General features: G+C 41.5%; 1 protein-coding gene across 4 annotated transcripts in view; it reads left to right on the top strand.

The window, feature by feature from the left end:
* Positions 1-20,056, top strand: part of PDE1B (phosphodiesterase 1B) — a 390,572-nt gene that overhangs the window by 282,185 nt on the left and 88,331 nt on the right. For all 4 annotated transcript variants that reach the window (XM_056562777.1, XM_056562774.1, XM_056562773.1 and 1 more), the window contains exons 3-4: positions 16,614-16,727; positions 17,963-18,145. In XM_056562777.1, the coding sequence (XP_056418752.1) occupies positions 16,614-16,727; positions 17,963-18,145 (297 nt within the window). The remainder of the gene's footprint in view (positions 1-16,613; positions 16,728-17,962; positions 18,146-20,056) is intronic.

Below are 20,056 nucleotides of genomic sequence, written 5' to 3'. Positions count from 1 at the left end.
CAGTAATGGACATGCTTAGGAAGGATCTGCACTTGTCTTGGGGCTAAATGGCTATGTTGTGAGATTACCATAACACTGTAGCTAGCTGTTTGTGAACTTGTATTTCCTGTTTGACTTTTCTTTTTTTTACTACAAATCCCACAGTTTCATTTTCCTCCCTCCCACACATCAGCCACCCCACCCATTGAAACATAAATGAGCTGCATCCATCCTGGTTTTCAATCAGGGTGCCTACAGCTGTTGCATTAGTTGCAGATTGATCTCTCTCCCACCAAGTGATCCCTCCACCGTTGAAGCAGACAGGCTCCCTGTCATCATCTGACTAGTGAGGTCAGGTCTCGGACGCATTGCAACCTGGAAAAAATCTGAGACAACAGTCATTTTGTATGCTGATAAAAATAAATATTTAGGTCAGGTGATTGACTTGGCCATTGCATAGCATTTCACTTATTTCCCTTAAAAACTATTTGGTTGCTTTTGCAGTATGCTTTCGGTCATTGTCCATCTGCACTGTGAAGCGCCGTCCAATGAGTTCTGAAGCATTTTGCTGAATATGAACAGATAATATTGCCCAAAACACTTCAGAATTCACCCTGCTGCTTTTGTCAGGAGTCACATCATCAATAAATACAAGAGAACCAGTTCCAGTGGCAGCCATACATGCCCGCTATGCCATGACAATGCGACCACCATGCTTCACTGAGGAAGTGCTATGCTTAGGATCATGTTCTTTTCCTTCTCCATACTCTTCTCTTCCCATCACTCTGGTACAAGTTGATCTTGGTCTCATTTGTCCATAGGATGTTGTTCCAGAACTGTGAAGGCTTTTTTAGATGTCGTTTGGCAAACTCTAATCTGGACTTCCTGTTTTTGAGGCTCACCAATGGTTTCCATCCTGTGGTGAACCCTCTGTATTCACTCTGGTGAAGTCTTCTCTTGATTAATGACTCTGACACATATACACCTACCTCCTGGAGAGTGTTCTTGATCTGGCCAACTGTTGTGAAGTTTTCTTTTCCAGGGAGAGAATTCTTTGGTCATCCTCCACAGTTGTTTTCCTTGGTCTTTTGGTGTTGCTGAGCTCACCGGTGCGTCCTTTCTTTTTATGAATGTTCCAAACTGTGGTTGTGGCCACGCCTAATGTTTTGGCTACCTCTCTGATGGATTTGTTTTGGTTTTTCAGCCTAATGATGGCCTGCTTCACTGATAGTAACAGATCTTTGGATCTCATCTTGAGAGTTGACAGCAACATATTCCAAATGCAAATAGTACACTTGAAATTAACTCTGGACCTTTTATCTGCTCATTGTAATTGGGATAATGAGGGAATAACACACACCTGGCCATGGAACAGCTGAGAAGCCAATTGTCCCATTACTTTTGGTCCCTTAGCAATTGTGAGGCACATATGCAAACTGTTGTAATTCCTATACCGTTCCACTGATGTAAATACCCTAAAATTAAAGCTGACAGTCTGGAGTTAAAGCACATCTTGTTCGTTTTTATTTCAAATTAAATTATAGAGCCAAAAATGTTAGAATTGTGTCAATTGTGCAATGTTTTGCCCTTCTCTGCCATGCTTGGTGAATGGGTGGTGCTTATGGCAGAGAGCTTTCGCACAAAGGGACGTGGTGTCCCTGTGTGCCTTATTTAATGCAGTTTACATTTGCTAATAAGTGTAAACTGCAGGAAGAGCGCTGGGGCAGATAGCGTTGCGCAGGGATCTATGAAGATGCATTCAGCTCTACATAAATCCAGCAAGCCTGTGTGCTGGTGGGGAATTGATTTAGATTCATCCCCCACTATGAGTAAGGTTTATCTCCATGACGAGTGACATGCAAACTACTTAAAAAGTGCATTACAAAAATAGTCAAATTCATCAAACATTGTGAAACAAATTGATATGTTCTGCACAACTAAAAAAAAGGTGTGATAAAGTTGTGAATAATTTATTCCCCCTCTGTGTACAGTTATCTATTCCCCTCTGTGTACAGTTATCTATTCCCCCTCTGTGTACATTGATCTATTCCCCCTCTGTGTACAGTTATCTATTCCCCCATGTGTACAGTTATCTATTCCCCCACTGTGTAGAGTTATCTATTCCCCCACTGTGTAGAGTTATCTATTCCCCCACTGTGTAGAGTTATCTATTCCCCCCACTGTGTAGAGCTATCTATTCCCCCACTGTGTACAGTTATCTATTCCCCCACTGTGTACAGTTATCTATTCCCCCACTGTGTACAGTTATCTATTCCCCCCTCTGTGTACAGTTATCTATTCCCCCCCTCTGTGTACAGTTATCTATCCCCCCCTCTGTGTACAGTTATCTATTCCCCCACTGTGTACAGTTATCTATTCCCCCACTGTGTACAGTTATCTATTCCCCCACTGTGTACAGTTATCTATTCCCTCACTGTGTACAGCTATCTATTCCCCCCTCTGTGTACAGTTATCTATTCCCCCACTGTGTACAGCTATCTATTCCCCCCTCTGTGTACAGTTATCTATTCCCCCCCCACTGTGTACAGTTATCTATTCCCCCACTGTGTACAGTTATCTATTCCCCCACTGTGTACAGTTATCTATTCCCCCACTGTGTACAATTATCTATTCCCCCACTGTGTACAGTTATCTATCCCCCCTCTGTGTACAGTTATCTATTCCCCCCTCTGTGGACAGTTATCTATTCCCCCCTCTGTGTACAGTTATCTATTCCCCCCTCTGTGGACAGTTATCTATTCCCCCACTGTGTACAGTTATCTATTCCCCCACTGTGTACAGTTATCTATTCCCCCACTGTGTACAGTTATCTATTCCCCCACTGTGTACAGTTATCTATTCCCCAACTTTGTACAGTTATCTATCCCCCCTCTGTGTACAGTTATCTATTCCCCCACTGTGTACAGTTATCTATTCCCCCACTGTGTACAGTTATCTATTTCCCCACTGTGTACAGTTATCTTTTCCCCAACTTTGTACAGTTATCTATTCCCCCACTGTGTACAGTTATCTATCCCCCCTCTGTGTACAGTTATCTATTCCCCCCTCTGTGGACAGTTATCTATTCCCCCCTCTGTGTACAGTTATCTATTCCCCCCTCTGTGTACAGTTATCTATTCCCCCCTCTGTGTACAATTATCTATTCCCCCACTGTGTACAGTTATCTATTCCCCACTGTGTACAGTTATTTTCTCCCCCTCTGTGTACAGTTATTTTCTCCCCCTCTGTGGACAGTTCTCTATTCCCCCCTCTGTGGACAGTTCTCTATTCCCCCACTGTGTACAGTTATCTATTCCCCCACTGTGTACAGTTATCTATTCCCCCTCTGTGTACAGTTATCTATTCCCCCACTGTGTACAGTTATCTATTCCCCCACTGTGTACAGTTATCTATTCCCCCTCTGTGTACAGTTATCTATTCCCCCACTGTGTACAGTTATCTATCCCCCCTCTGTGTACAGTTATCTATTCCCCCACTGTGTACAGTTATCTATTCCCCACTGTGTACAGTTATCTATTCCCCCACTGTGTACAGTTATCTATTTCCCCTCTGTGTACAGTTATCTATTCCCCACTGTGTACAGTTATCTATTCCCCCTCTGTGTACAGTTATCTATTCCCCCACTGTGTACAGTTATCTATTCCCCCACTGTGTACAGTTATCTATTTACCCTCTGTGTACAGTTATCTATTCCCCACTGTGTACAGTTATCTATTCCCCCTCTGTGTACAGTTATCTATTCCCCCACTGTGTACAGTTATCTATTCCCCCACTGTGTACAGTTATCTATTCCCCCTCTGTGTACAGTTATCTATTCCCCCACTGTGTACAGTTATCTATCCCCCCTCTGTGTACAGTTATCTATCCCCCCTCTGTGTACAGTTATCTATTTCCCACTGTGTACAGTTATCTATTTCCCCTCTGTGTACAGTTATCTATTCCCCACTGTGTACAGTTATCTATTCCCCCTCTGTGTACAGTTATCTATTCCCCCTCTGTGTACAGTTATCTATTTCCCCACTGTGTACAGTTATCTATTCCCCCACTGTGTGCAGTTATCTATTCCCCCTCTGTGTACAGTTATCTATTCCCCCACTGTGTAGAGTTATCTATTCCCCCACTGTGTACAGTTATCTATTTCCCCCACTGTGTGCAGTTATCTATTCCCCCTCTGTGTACAGTTATCTATTCCCCCACTGTGTAGAGTTATCTATTCCCCCACTGTGTACAGTTATCTATTTCCCCCACTGTGTGCAGTTATCTATTCCCCCTCTGTGTACAGTTATCTATTCCCCCACTGTGTAGAGTTATCTATTCCCCCACTGTGTACAGTTATCTATTTCCCCTCTGTGTACAGTTATCTATTCCCCTCTGTGTACAGTTATCTATTCCCCCCTCTGTGGACAGTTATCTATTCCCCCCTCTGTGTACAGTTATCTATTTCCCCTCTGTGTACAGTTATCTATTCCCCCTCTGTGTACAGTTATCTATTCCCCCACTGTGTAGAGTTATCTATTCCCCCACTGTGTACAGTTATCTATTTCCCCTCTGTGTACAGTTATCTATTCCCCTCTGTGTACAGTTATCTATTCCCCCTCCGTGTACATTACAATCTTCCACACTAGTGTTACCCCACTCTGTCTGCCCCTTCTTCTTGCTAAACTGAAGCCAAAGTTTACCTCCCACAATAGTGTTTCCCAACCAGCGTACCCTGGAGGCACCCTGGTTGGGAAACACTCTCCTACAAGAATCTGACTGCTGTATCCATATAGATTGTGACCTGCATGCAGAAACATTTTTTTTCATGTTCTTGTTTAGAAATCAGATAAGAATTGTCCAGAACACAGCTCATCTGTTTTATGTACAGTAAGCCTAGCCAGCACATGCATATACTCTTATAAACACAATACTGGATACAGAAACTAAAGTCAGTATTGTGGAATGTTAGTGCCGGTGTACCCCTTTAACATAACTTTCTAACATAATTTACTAAGTCATCTTATCCCCTATCCAAAGAATAGGGGATAAGATGCCTGATCGCGGGGGTCCTGGGGACCCCCGTGATCTTTCACGCAGCACCCTGTTACCATCCGGGTCTGATGACTGGCGACCACGGGGCCGGAGCATTGTGATGTCATGGCTCCGCCCCCGTGACATCACAGCTGTCACGCCCCCTTCCATAGACTTGCATTGAGGGGGCGGAGCGTGAACATGCACCAGGGGCCAATGGTAATGGGGTGCTGCGTGAAAGATCACGGGTGTCCCCAGCGGCGGGACCCCCGCGATCAGGCATCTTGTCCCCTATCCTTTAGATAGGGGATAAGATGTCTTAGCGCCAGAGTACCCCTTTAATTTGCCATTGTAGTCATTTCCCATCATAGCCTTGCCTTACTGGTGATGTTATATTGTACATTGATTCTCCTGAGAGAATAGTAGTGCTTGTCATCTGGCAAAGCATGGGAAATAGACAGGAGGACTGCTAAAGCAGTAATTTTCTTTAAAGAAGTAGTCCAGCGCACACTTTTTTCATTTTATCCCGTCCGGGCTGCAAAATAAAAGAAAACACACTTTCTCTTACCTGCCAACGAGCCCCCGGATCTCTGGTACACTCCGGTACAGGTGTTCGGTCCCCGGGCTGTATTCTTCTTACTTCTTGTTAGCCCGGCACATCACACGGAGCCTCAGCCCATCACTGGCCGAGGTGGGACATCGCTGCGGCCGGTGATAGGCTGAAGCACCATATGAACTGAAAATAAGGATTTGTCTAAGAAAATACATACTGCAAATATCTTAATTATCCAATATATCCAGTGTTGGTAAGTAAGGTATATTGTTCCTGTTCGTAGAATAGGGGTCAGTGCTGCCACATGAGATAATTTATCACAGTCAGTTTTCTCTCTCTCTCTCTTTACAGAGAACTCACTGCTCCACTGGTTGCTAGGGACGCCTGTGATATGGATTTTATCAGTTACCTAGTAACTATTGTACTTCTGTCCAAATCCCATATACAGAATGTAAATACCAAAGTATAACATAGTAAATCAAACTGAGCCATGTTAGTTTCAAGTACATCAAAATCCTGCTTCTGAGCTTTATTGCAAAACGTTCAAGCTTATATCACCATTGCAATTAACATAAGTTTCCACCCTCACTAGGGAGGTAAGTATTGCTGTGTAATACCATATAAGGTATGCTTTTCAAGTGTTGGCAGGCTCCAAAAGTCTTTGTCCAAGGACCTCCTCTACTCGATGGGAGGGGATGAATGAGGAGTAGAGTAGCATGGGGGATGGGGGGCTTTGTCCCAAAATAGCCATTTTATGTTGCATACATATACACATATATATACACATCTATTACACCTGCAGGTCTCTGCAATGGGCACGCCACTCTGTTGGTTACTACAGATGCGTGCGGCTCACTGTTGTCCTGAGAAATTCAAACAGATGCAAAGTTAGTAGCGAATAAATCTTTCTTGCAGACGGAGTTTCCAGTGCAGGTGCAATCGTCTGCAGCTGCACTGATACTCCTGAAGTATAGTCGTTACTCCGTTTAGTAACACCTGTATTTTCAGTTAGTTACAGTTGTTTGTATTAGAGTACCTTTTCTTTTATATCCTTGTCCTTATGTGTCCTTTCCGGGGTTCTGGTTCCTCAATCTCTCTGTAGTGAACGGTCCGGGAGACAGCCCCGGCCGGTGGCGTCTCTACCAGAACTTGTTCCTAGCATCCGGTGTGGGGAGGGTAATCAGTTCTTCATGTAACTAGTGACGTCACTATGGGTGCAGGTGGGGACCAAAAAACCCTGACGCATTTCAGAAATCCACTATTTCCTTTGTCTGGGAGTGCCTTAGGTCCATGATTACCCCATTCTTATCCTCAGCAGCTTATTTCCAATAATCATCTGCCCATGTCAGTAGCTCTGAGCATTATATACAGCTGACAGGTTCCATTTAAATTGGGTTCACACAGTGGACCAGATTTCTCAAATCTGTCTGAGACAAATATGTGTCCAATTTTTGTCTCAGATAGCAACATAGAAAAAAACTGGGCATTGATTGGTTGCTATCTTTTAAAGACAAAAATCTAACACATTTTTTGTCACAGACAGATTGATAAATCTAAGCCAATGTGTGTGTATGTTTTTGAAGCATACATGTGTTTTAAATCTCTTTTGTGTCACACCTTAAATTACATTGAATCCAAAAGTAATACGCTCTGTAGTGTTATTTATATAAAAAAGTTACATATTACTTTCTTGATGTATATGCTGTATATATTGTAATGAGCTGCACTACTACTATAAAAACAAATTTTAATATATGCTTCAAATACATGTTGAAAAACGTGCAAAATAAAAAGATCTGGTAAATAAATCCATCCATTGTAAGAAGGGAGGGGGGGGGGGGCGACACAGTAAAAATGACTTATAGTCACAGATGGGAGCTCAGCTGCAAAAGGTCCGAAACTCCAAGACCTTACTTGATAAGATGCAAAAAAGAGGAGCAGCGGCACTCCAAAATATGCAATAAAGGTTGTCTTTGACAAAGGCCTCATTGTGAGGCTGAAACGTCGCACTGAACATAATGGGTGAATAAAGACAACCATTTTTGCATATTTTGGAGTGCCGCTGCTCCTCTTTTTTGCATCTTGGGAAATAAATATTTTTTGTCCTCAGGACAAAGCACATTATGGAAGTTTTGAAAGAAGAACATTCCATGAAGACTTCCATTGCCATAATTGGGAGAACATAACTGTTGACTTTATCTATAGTATTAGGGGATAGATCAGACATTTTTATGTTGGATGTCATTGGTTGTTTGTGTACTGTAGGTCCCAGAGCCATCACGTGTATAGACTTTGTGTTGGTGTTTGATGTATAGACTCTTACAGTGGCTGGTAGACTTTGAATTCAAATGCCCTTGTGTCACATTTCACATTTGCATTACAATAGCTGTCAGATATATTGAACTAATGTTCCCTAGTACGTTTGACCATTACCCTCTGGGCAATGCCACCTTTGAAGATAAAATAATATGCATAAGGGTAAAATCTTAGAACTTTATTGTGATGGGATATTTCTCTAGCTCGGTAAGGCAGTTCTGTCTGCCGGCTGTTATAGCAGCCATGTCATAATCACAGGTACCATCTATTCAATTAGTTGCAAGCTGAAAGCGTAAAAGGGAAAATCAATTTCTGAACGGCTGGTGGCTCAGGGCAAGGACACACTGAAGGAGGCAACGTGCCAGGAAAACATATGAAGCAGCGCAGCATGTGCATAAACACGGCTATAGTTCTGAGGGGCTGGACCAAAGCCTCTGTTTTCAAGCAATGGCTCTGAGACTATTTGTTCTCTATGATGAGTATTTATTAGCTGTCACCTCTGCTTTATATCACACATAAAACATCTTTTCCTCGCAAAGTGGTGTCATACAAAAAAGAAAGACCGCATCTCCTAAAATTATTGTCAAGCCTTCTCGGTTTACAATTGCTTTGTCCTGTGTCATTGCAAATAATATTTTTCCATTGGTATTTTCCATTAACTATGGAGGATATTAAGTATTTATGTTTATATATAGAGAGAGAGAGAGAGAGAGAGAGAGAGAGAGAGAGAGAGAGAGAGCAGTATGAGAGAATTCTCTTCTAAAAAAGAAGCTAATCATTTGATGCCTGTGTCTGACTACATTTCACCTGTTGTAGATTCTGCAGGGCAAAGGTAGCAAAAATACAGATGCAGAAAGGCAGCTACATTACACTCATGTGAACCTGGCCTAATGATACATTGTAGAAATCTAGCAGACTGTGTTCACATGGGGCTAGCTAAATCCAGCGTTTCCATCCTCTGCATTTAAAGAGCAGTGGGGCAGATTTATTAAAACTGTCTAGTATGCATAGTAAACATATATTAGACAGTCTGAAAATGCACCAGATTTATCACACGGGCTGAGGCTGATAAATTTGGGTTCTCTGGTCTATGTTAAGACCAACTATTACTCACTTTACACCAAAATGTTGTGGCAAAAATTAATAAAAGTGGTGCAAGTCATGAAAGCCAGTTTTTGGGTGAAAATAACACTAGAGTTTTTGCACATTTATAGTAATAATCTACCCCACTGTTCTCATTCACACAGCAAACTCATGTCTTCAAAATAAATGGCAGTACAAGCAAGACACTTCTGCCAAAAGTTATTTTACCCTCCCAACATAAGCATGGTAAATATAAATGGCTGCCCTGCTCTCCTTCCTACACAGAGCACTGTGTTTCCATGATAGGACACCACTTCCAGTCCCTTCTGCCCCCGATGTGACCAACCGATTAACATTTTGATCACTTTTTTTTAACTCTGAAAATCTGATTAGTTACAATGGGAAAGTTATTTCTGGTCGATACAGCAAGCACTCTGTGAATTGGCAGTGCAGTGGGGACAGAATTCGACATTGTATCAGGTGAAACTGAGCACCCACAGGTGGAGCAGGGCAGCCATTCATCCTTACCATGCTTATCTTGGAGGGTAAAAAAAAAAGTTTTGTCTGAAGTGTTGCTTTAATAGACATACTTTTCCCTGCACTGTATCCATCAGAAAGTGTAATCTTTGCTATTTGTGCAATTTTTTTTGGGGGGGGGAAATCCTGGAGACCAGGTGTCATGTCCGTCCTGGTCTGTGTTCACACACAGCTATTGGATTTGCTGTGTGTGAACAGTTTTATGTTCCCTGGTCAGGGAATAGTTAATGTCTCTCGCTTTTTCAGCCTCTATTGTCCAATAGCATTCAGGGTGTGTCTAAAGTTCAGCACTGACTAGCTTCAGTGCTGATGATACTTCATTTGGACTTTACATTACATCTTGCTACTGCCATGCTGCTAATGGAGGCTTTGGGTGAAACTCTTCTTATATGAGCTTCATTGACGAAAAGAGCAAAAGATGCGGCATGATGTCAATTCCGGGCTTGAAGAAATGCCCAGAGGGCGTGAAACGGCGCCATCGCTGCGGACGGGGCTCTGCTACACCTCTTGCCCTGCTGTTCCATCTGATCGTATGTTGCCAATGTAACTACTACATCAAATAAACAGCACAGCATTTGGATTGGTGAGTGAACCGCTTCTTTCTTTTGCTCTTTTCGTCAATGAAGTTCATATGTACACTTATAGCGTGAGCACCACCATACATGCAGCCTAAGTGATTTGAGCGCAGCACTGACTGATGGCAGCATACAGACGTAGTCCCTGGGAGCAGTGCCAGGTGTCTCTTGTTTTAGAAGTCTTCTTATTTGAGCTTTTAAATCTACTTTGTTTCTTGTCTGTTTTTGCATGTACCTTGTATGTTCTGGTTTTAGCCATGATTAGATGGCATGCTCTTAGTGGATTTTAAGCTGTGTTTGTTTAGTCAGTTTTAGGATTTGTATATCATTTCTGCTATGTGTCTGTTCACCCTGTGTTTTCTCTTGTATCCGTTTATATTAAGTTCTGTGTTTTATATTTCTATTTTCCTACTGGGCCAGCATCCTGACCACATGGTGGAGTGTGCCGCTGGCCAGTAGTCTATTTGGATTTATTATTAATGGCTACTCCTATAGTGGAGTGGAGTGTCCAGTTTGTGTGTCCAGTGTGAACAGTGTCCTATGCTTGCATCCCTGTTACCATTCCATGGGGACTCCTTGTCTAATGGAGGTGTTCTAAGGATTGCTTTTCCTGTCTTGTGTTCAGTGTGAACAGTGTTCTATAAATATATCCTGTTTATCTAGGAATCCCTATTACATGTCCATGGGGACTTCGTGTCTACTGGAGGTTTGCATAGGGATTGTGAATATTCCTGATTAGCGATAGATCCCTGTTTCTGGTCCATGGGGACTTTGTGTCTATTGGATGTTCTGGGGGATTATGCTATATTGCTGTCTGTTCCTAAAGTCTGTTGACTTATCCATTTTCCTGTCTGGTGTTTTGAACTCTATGTTTATTAGTTCTTGATTTCAGATCTTTGGAGTTCTGTACATGACTGCTGATCTATAGTGTCCTCTGTTCACGACCACAGATCTATAGTGTCCTCTGTTCATGACCACTGAGTCCTCTGTCCATGTCCGCTGATCTATAGTGTCCTCTGTTCATGACCACTGATCCATAGTGTTTCCTGTGCTGCTAACTAATCTGTGTCCTCTGAACTTGATCTGTTGTGGAGTTCTGTGTTCCTGTTGGTTTTTCTGGTTTGTGACTATTTATTAGTATGTGTTTTTATTAGGCAACTGCACTTTAGTTCAGGGAGGGACCAATGCCCAGTTGTCGATCCACTGGTTAGGGTGGAGGGGCAAGTAGGCAGGGAGAGAGGGTTTTAGGGTCAGCTTAGGGCTCACTCTACCTGTCCTTCTGGTCAGTCCCTGACACCAGGCCCACTTTCTCACCACTCGTGAGTAGTGAGAAAAGTTACCAGCTTATGTCCAATTGTGGCATGTACTATGGAAAAAAAAAACTGGTGTAAGTCAATAAATACATGTTCCCTATAGTGTGCAAATAGTCTTTTTTTTTTTTTTTTCACCCAGTGATGCATTCACAGCTTAGACGGCATGGTACTGTTCTATAAAGTTATCTGTGCTGCTGCTTCTCACAATGTACTATACAGACGCAAGGAAGCAGAAACTCCTTTTATGTATGTGTGCAGTGCATGGCAGACATCATAGATGTTAGGCTACACTCTTAGCTCAGGGATGACTAAAAATCAGGGATACAGCCTTTAAAGCAGAAATCTGGTGAATATCATATAGTAGATGAGATGTAATGCAAGTACATGTAGGGTTGAATCTTCCAGAGCATGAGACACTCTTACAGAATAGTTATCTGTTGTGGCTAATAGAAGGAGAACTAGAGTGATGGAACTGCCTCTTTGATGTGCATATGCCCTGGCATGTCATATGGACATGGTATTCTTTTTTCTAGATTCCCATTCAAAGGAAAATAAACATTGTTCTCCATCACTGTATAATTTTTATATTCTCAAGGCATAGTTCCACAATTTGCGCAGTAGAAGGAATATGTAATCTAGAATACAACACTTGCTTGAACAGCTGCATATAAGCCTACAAATAACACAAAAATAAAATACTGTCTCCCTGGATCCAATGTGGCACAATATTATGCAAAACTGCTCATCTTTCCCTTTGCAGTTCTTTCTATTTGACAGTATTATTATTTTTTCACCTACTATTTTCACAATATGATTCTAACAAAAAAGTGTTTTATATTTTTTCCAGTGATGTCATCCCAACTCCTTTCACAGCAAAATGAATTAAATTCCTGGTCTCTTCCTCTCTGGAGAGTTCATTTTCACATTTCATTTTCTCCTTCACTGGTCTTTTTTATGCCCCAGGATGCCTGAGGTTGGAAAATAAACCAGGGAAAGGGGATAATTTTTTCCTTTTTGATGGTAAAATTCTTAAGGGAACAAAGAGGAGGTTAAGTATCTAATTCAGAGAATAGCCATAGGTTTTAGAATCTGTAATTAATTTTCATGATGCGGAGCTGGTAGATTCCCATCTCAATAACTATCCATCTACGGGGGGAATAGGAAGAATGGAGCATCTTTACTCTTTCATGCACAATTCAAAGGGTTGAGGTAAGTGCAGCCCTAGACCTACCCATGAGCTCGGACCCTGGCTATTTGACCCTGCCTATCCCCAACTTGGCGACAGTACTTAATCTGAGTAAAGTGCATGGTGTAGCAATGTCAAAAACTATAACATAAACACAGTGCAGAAGTAAAGGAGCAGGTCAGGACACAATGGATTACATAGACACAGACCAAGGAGTAATCACAAAACACAGAAATGAACAGGCAGAAAGATAAAAAGATGCTAGATAGATAACGGCAATGTACAGAATCAGAAAGCAAGAGAGTAGGCAGGTCACAAACTAAAGTAATAATGCATATACACAAAAATACAGCAGATACAGAGTCGGCAACAAGTAAGAACCTCTATCACTGGCAATATGTAGAGGACAGACTGAGGTTGAAATATCACACCTCAGGAGGGTGTGGACGCAGAGGCCGAAGGGTGTGGGCATCATAAAGTCAACAAGCAATGCCACAGCCAAACACTGGAGGGGATAAAACTACTGCCAGAAACAGACTAACCCTGTTATAGACTGCACTTGTTTTCTATTGTGCATTTTTGTTGATTCAATATTACTATAGCAAAAAAAAAAAAACTATTTTGTTATTCCTAAATGATTTACCTTTAATATGTGTAAAGACTATGACAACCTTTTTTATTATTAATTTGCTTTATGAATGGTAAAATTAAGCATCTTTCTAGAAAGTCTTCACTAAAAATGTCCTACCGGATAGCTTCTGTGTAGTGTGTGTGAGGGGATCATCCTCCTGAGTGTGGGAAAATCTGTTAGGCGGGATTTGTGTTGTCCCCCTCCCTTCTGTTAGTGTTAAAGATAGGAACAAGAAGGGGAGGAAATTGTACACAGTAGGGAGAACTTACATGTAGGGCAGCTTACACAGGCTGTAGATAGGGAGGAAAGCAGACAAAGTGAGTCTGAAGGGTTGAATCCCATGTGTATTAGTCTAAAGAGTAAGCAGAGATCCCAGAGCATATTTTGACTCCTGAACAGACAGCCTCTCATCCAGCATGTATTACTGGGGGAGGAGACGCACATTGAGACTTGAGAAGATATAAAAATATTAATAACTAAATACTGGCGCAACCAATGTATAAAAGATGGTGGGTTTATTTGCAATTCTTGCTTAAAAACTGAATTAGTGCACAATGCCCAGGTGGAACATCGTCCCCATCAGGGTCACTGGATAACGTTGTATGCGACCCCTATTCCTATGCCGCCAAAAGAAAATGTATATGTGTAAGTCTTAGGTTTTATACAGTGTTCATATATTTAAAACAAGGTGTACAAAAGTACAGGAGATGTATTGAACCTACCTATTACTGCTCAACTTAATAGTGATCTGAAATTTCTGTGTGGACCATATACAGAGCTGTATGTAGATAATGTTCATCTAAAGGAAATGAAGAATGTTAGTAGTCATACGCGCAGAAATTTTTAGGAGTAAGGGAATACTTTATTCTCGATACCTTACCCTGATATTGTATAGTCCATATAGGTGTACTAGTATCCAAATCCTATTTGAGCAACGGGTGCAGTTAAATTCCCAATTTTGGATTAGATGGATTGTTCCTTCTGTATATGAAGATCTATTTTTATATAATTACAAGGGTTTCTTAACTGTCCCCTCCTATGTGCCCAGGTGTTTAATTTAGTACCTGTAGATCACAGAATGTGCTCCGGTCCTGATGAACAGGGGTTCAGGTCCTTGTGGGTCTGGTATGAAATGTCCTAGTGTTCACTTCTTTAATGAAGCCGGTCGGGAGACTGCCCCAGCCGGTGGCTCCTCTACCATACCTGGTTTCTCTAAGTTGCACGTTGCCGAACTAGTTGCCATTGGTGACGTCACTACTGGAGTACGGATTGTCCAAAAAACCTCCTTGAGAAGAGTCTGATCCTAGGAGCAGTGCAAAAACTGAATATTTTTATTCAACTTTTTTTTTTTTTACTAAAGGTAACAACTAACATGTGTCAAAATAATGTTTTCCATGTCAAACGTGTCCATAGGTTAGTTGATCTTATTTAAAGTAATGTCTGAATAAAAATCCTGTATATTTTTATTTGTACATTTCTGTAACAATCAATTCCATAGTCTTTAAGGGGTATTCTGGAAGAAAGCAAAGGATATCAAAACAAACCTGAAATAGTTTCCACTAGATTTCCTTCATCTCTGACTGATATGCAATTTCTGTAATTTTTATGCTCCATGTTGCCTCCATTCTACTGTATGCCATTGAGCTGCAGCATTTCCTGTTTGAAACTTGCTTCTTTTCTGCAAGTCCTACAATCTCTTGCTGTGTTCTGTGCTTCTCCCTACCTCATTTTCTGTGTAAGCACCCTGTTTTTGACAATGGCCCGGTCACATAAGTGGCCCCATCAAAGTTTGTGCCTCAATCCTTACAAGTGTGCATTTGCTAGTGCAGCTATTATCTGCTTCCTCCAGCAACATTCTAGGGCCAAAAATGTTGCCCATGACTGTACCTCTACCATGGTGATACCGACAGCCTGGTATGGTGCAGGGAAGGGATAGAGAGAGAGAATAGGTGTCCTCTTCTTCATCGTTCAACTTTGACAGCTGGTATTCTATAATTTTTCTTGAGACATGGAATTTTTTTGATGTACCCCACTTCTGTACACTTCTTCACTTCCAGCCAGCTGACATCTCAAGAAAGATTATAGAACATCTGCTGTTTTACCGCATACTGTGCAGCCGCAGCAAGCCTTAGGCCTTGGGCTGGAGCAAGCTCCCCACATACTTAACTTCCTATTGGCCGCTGCTCAGCCCCGGGACTCTCATGCTCAACCAACCACGCACATCCCACTACATTCTGCAGAGCTGAACCTGTAGTGGATACAGTATACAGTCTACTCAATGCTTGAGGAGCCAAATATCTTTTGTTAGAGTATCTTTTTGCCATAACTATTGTTTTCTCCTAAATTAACATCTGGAGATTAGCATTCCCTTTGTCAGGTGGGTCAAACGTTTGTCAATGGGGTATATCCATACACAATCTGATACTGCCCAATCAGGGCTGTCCGTGTCAGACTGTGTATGGACCCACCTTTTAACAAGGAAATAGTAACTCCCAGTTGTAAGTTTATTTGTACATTTCCAAGAGGAATAATGGAGGAATACCATTATGCAGCATTCTAACAAAAGAGGCAGCATTGTACTAAACAAACAAGTCAGTAGAGCTGACAGAACCCTTTAGGTGAGAACAAATTAAGATGGTGATTTATGAACACATTTACACCAGTTTTTCCCTGAAAATTCTGGCACGTCACATTTGCACTATATGACATTTTGTTATTTTGAGCTTCTCTTGTCACGCTGATGAGGAAAGTGATCGAGGTTTGGCAGGAGGGGTGTGGACTCCTGTCGATCAACAGATATACCATCCTTTTTGACATACATCTGCTTTTTTGTTTCACAGATAACCAAAAGATGCACCAAATTTATTAAAAGGTGTGAGCTTAATACATTTGGTTCATTTTACTCCAGTGTAGTTTAAGACAAGTCTTATTAAATTCCCTCCTCTGTCTTTTAAAAGTAGCCAAGGTATTGGAGGAATTAAGCTGAGTCTTCTTGTGTGGTGATCCAAACAAGAGCGCTGAGGATTAATCTGATCTCAGTACAAGCAGTAGATTTAATGTGATGAGTTCATAAAGGGGGAGATTTATCAAAACCTGTCCTGAGGAAAAGTTGCCTAGTTGCTCATAGCAACCAATCATATTTCTTCTTTCCTTTTTAAAAAGGCCTCTGCAAAATGAAAGAAGCGATCTGATTGGTTGCTATAGGCAACTCAGCAGCTTTTCCTCTGGACAGGTTTTAATAAATCTCCCCCATAGTGATTTGTACAAGGTGAATATTTTCTTGTATTTGTCCTCTATGGACAAATGATTTGCAAGTCAAATGCATATTAGGAAGCCTGCCTGTGTTCATATATACCAATTAGGCTTTCAGTCATTGTAATTACCTTTCATGTCTCTGCTTTATCTACAGCCTGAAGTACATGGTGAAACAGCTCGAAAATGGAGAGGTCAACATTGTCGAACTGAAGAAGAATTTGGAGTACACAGCTTCATTGCTGGAAGCAGTATATATCGACGAGACAAGGTGAGACTTTCACATTAATCACTTGGAAACTTCACCGCTTGATACACGCACTACGCGGCGTCTCTGATAAGGAGCGGTAGGTCAGTTTGCTTGAAATGTCAATAGGCAATCGTAAAGAGCTATGAGAATGGGCAGCTGTCCATCAACAAAGGTTTTCTACTATTTTAACATTTTGTCTTTTAGTTTGTAAATGTTACCATTATAAATTCAAAGCCCATTGACTAAAATATTCATATATATATATATATATATATATATATATATATATATATAATATAACAAGAGGCCAAGCCCCTTTATTGCTAAGAAAATTACGTAATTAGAGGAAATAGAATTTCTTTGGTGCAAAAAAATTAAAGGGGTTCTCCGCCCCTAGACATCTTATCCCCTATCCAAAGGATAGGGGATAAGATATTTGATCGTGGGGGGTCCCCTTACTGGGGACCCCCAAGATCTCGGCTGTGGCTCCCCAGACATCCGGTGCGGGATGACTGGTAATGCGGAGGCTTGTGACATCACGGCCACTCCCCTTCAATGCAAGTCTATGGGAGGGGGCATGGCGGCTGTGACGCCCCCTCCCATAGACTTGCATTGAGGGGGCATGGCCGTGATATCGTGAGCAGAGCGTGGCCGTGACGTAATGAGCGTCCAGCGCTGCATCCGACGCTCTAAGCGAACGCTGGGTGCAGCAGGAAGATCCTTTGAATAGGGGATAAGATGTCTAGGGGCGGAGTACCCCTTTAACTAAAATTATTCTATATTAGTAAAACTATCCTTTCATTGCCTAAAAATGTAAAGTCTGAAGTGACTTCTGCTGTTTTCGTAGCCTGGCATGAGCAGTCAGAGTGGTTGGGTTCTATAAGAATGCATTGAGTGGTGTAGTTGGGGAAGTACTGTATAATGCACCTGTGAAACATTAGCTGCTGGCTTTGTGTTATATAGAACAGTTGAACGACATCACAAGTCAACAGAAAGTGACATTTTTTTCCGTGGAGTGAAAAAAAAATGAAAAAAAAAAGTAGGGAATTTCAGAAAAGTTGCACAAAACGGATTAGTTCCAGTCTTAAACTTGGCAGTCCTTGATACTGTTGCACGAAAGTAGGACATATGAGTCACAGTTTCTTCTTGTCCTAGGAGTTATTAAAACAAATAGATTTTTACAGAGATGAATAAAATCTTTCAATCTGATTTGTGCTTGTTTTTATAGTACTGACTGTTATATTCTCTATTTACAGGCAAATTCTCGACACAGAAGATGAACTGCAAGAAATCCGTTCAGATTGTGTTCCCTCTGAGGTCAGAGACTGGTTGGCTTCTACATTCACACAGCAGACACGATCAACCGGTCGACGGTCTGAGGAAAAGCCCAGATTCCGTAGCATTGTACATGCTGTACAAGCAGGGATTTTCGTAGAAAGGTATTGTGCCTCTGGAAATTTAACAATACGTAACCATTTAGCATGTGCATTTATTCTTAGTATGTGCTGTATGCAATATTTAAACATGGGATATAAAAAAATGTAGTTTCTTTTTAAAAAACTTTTTTTTCCTGAACCCCATTTAAACACAGTGAAATACTTTGTACAGCTGGAAAAGACAGCCAGGGACCCTCCGCTAATGGTGGACTTCAGATATCATGTAGATTTCCGCCATTAACCCTTTTATTCTAAATTATCTGCAGGACTTTGTGTGACTCAGCGGGAGTCCAATGGCAAGTTAAGTTGGCGGCTGGAGGTTTCCATACCTCCTCTGTGCCACTCTGCTGCGATGCCTGGGTATGGATCGCAAATTTCACTGATCAGTAAAATGTTAATTGTGGTGCCTACGGTGTGGATGCTATAACACACAGTTTGTGATGCCAAAAACAAGGCTGTGGTGCCACTAATGGTGATATGAATGATTGATCGTAGGGTGTAAGATAAAGTTTGTGATTCCAGGGCACCGTTAACCTCCATGGTCCTAGGCGGAGATAGCTTCCTCTGGGCCATAACTTTATTGTTGCTGAAATGATTGAATCCTTGACATTAGTGCAGAGGGATAGTGCAATAGTGCAGAGAGTTGTGCAGAGGGTAAACTGGGCAACCTGTCGCCTTGCTAGGAGTTGTAGGTGCTATTGCTGCAACTTTCAGATTATTAGCAGCCCACGCTAACTTGAGAAATTTTACTTGACAGACTAAAGATGTGAGTTTACCCAGTAACTTTGCTTACCACCAGGCTTTGATATTCACCTGTTCTCCAGGGCCTTCTTGAGATTGGAATGGCTGTAGAATTTTGAGATTTTATTCTTCCTAAGCTTTTCCTCACATTACCTGCACTCCACTCTCCAAACTCCTAATTCTTAACTCAACAGCTCTTCCCTCTCATACTACATAGGAGCTAGGTTTTGGGGTCCCCCACTGGGTTGTCAGGGTCACACAATCTCTTAAAGGTACAGTGCATCATTAAGGCATAGCATAACATAACAATATATTACATTACAACAGTTCAGAATAGGGAGCAGTGGCCTAACAAAGAGACAGCAGGGATGGTCAAGGCAATCTTTAGCCCACAGGACAGCCTTTGGGGCTGGGACACCACAAACTCCCCCTCTTAAGAACAGCCGTCCTTGGCGCCCAGTCCTGCAGCTGGAAGCTGGAGATTGATGAGGGTAAAAAAATATTATAACATTATTATTTCTTCAGTTCAAACAGTTCATGAGACAAGACTTAGGCACAGTTCTTCACCAGTGCAAAACAAAGTTCCTAAAAGTAGTGCAAATTTGTAGAAAGTGCAAAAAGTTCCTTCCTGAGAGAGAAAACACTGTGTGGTTGGTGCCTCTAATGTTGACCACTTGCATTAGGTTTAAGTGTCGTAGATTTTTACACCTACTTAGCATTTTTTCTTTCCTACCAACTCTGAAAGTGCATAGAACAATAACATACAAACACTCAAGACAAACTCACATGGAACAATTCTTGAAGCTATTCCTTTGGCTGTGTACATTTTCACAAACAAGGTGACTCAGAGATCTGGGCCAGAGCTGCTGGAGGCTTTCTACTCAAGGACCTGTGCTACGCGGTGCATTGACTTTCAGCAAAGTTTAAAAAAAAAAAAGTCCCTCCCCCAATAAAAATGTAATCACCACTCTTTTCCATTTTACATATAAAAAAAAGTACATATAAATAAATGTAAAAATATTTGGAATTGCCGCATGCGCAAATACCTGATAAAAATATAATGTGTGTGTGTATATATATATATATATATATATATATATATATATATTCCCAAAAACAAGTAGATTGCTCCAGCACATTTATGGTGAAGAAAAAGTGGCTTTTATTCCATCA

Source organism: Hyla sarda, chromosome 2, assembly GCF_029499605.1.
Source record: "Hyla sarda isolate aHylSar1 chromosome 2, aHylSar1.hap1, whole genome shotgun sequence".
NCBI lineage: Eukaryota > Metazoa > Chordata > Amphibia > Anura > Hylidae > Hyla > Hyla sarda.
Note: the sequence above shows the minus strand (reverse complement) of the source record. Positions and strands in the feature narration are given on the sequence as shown.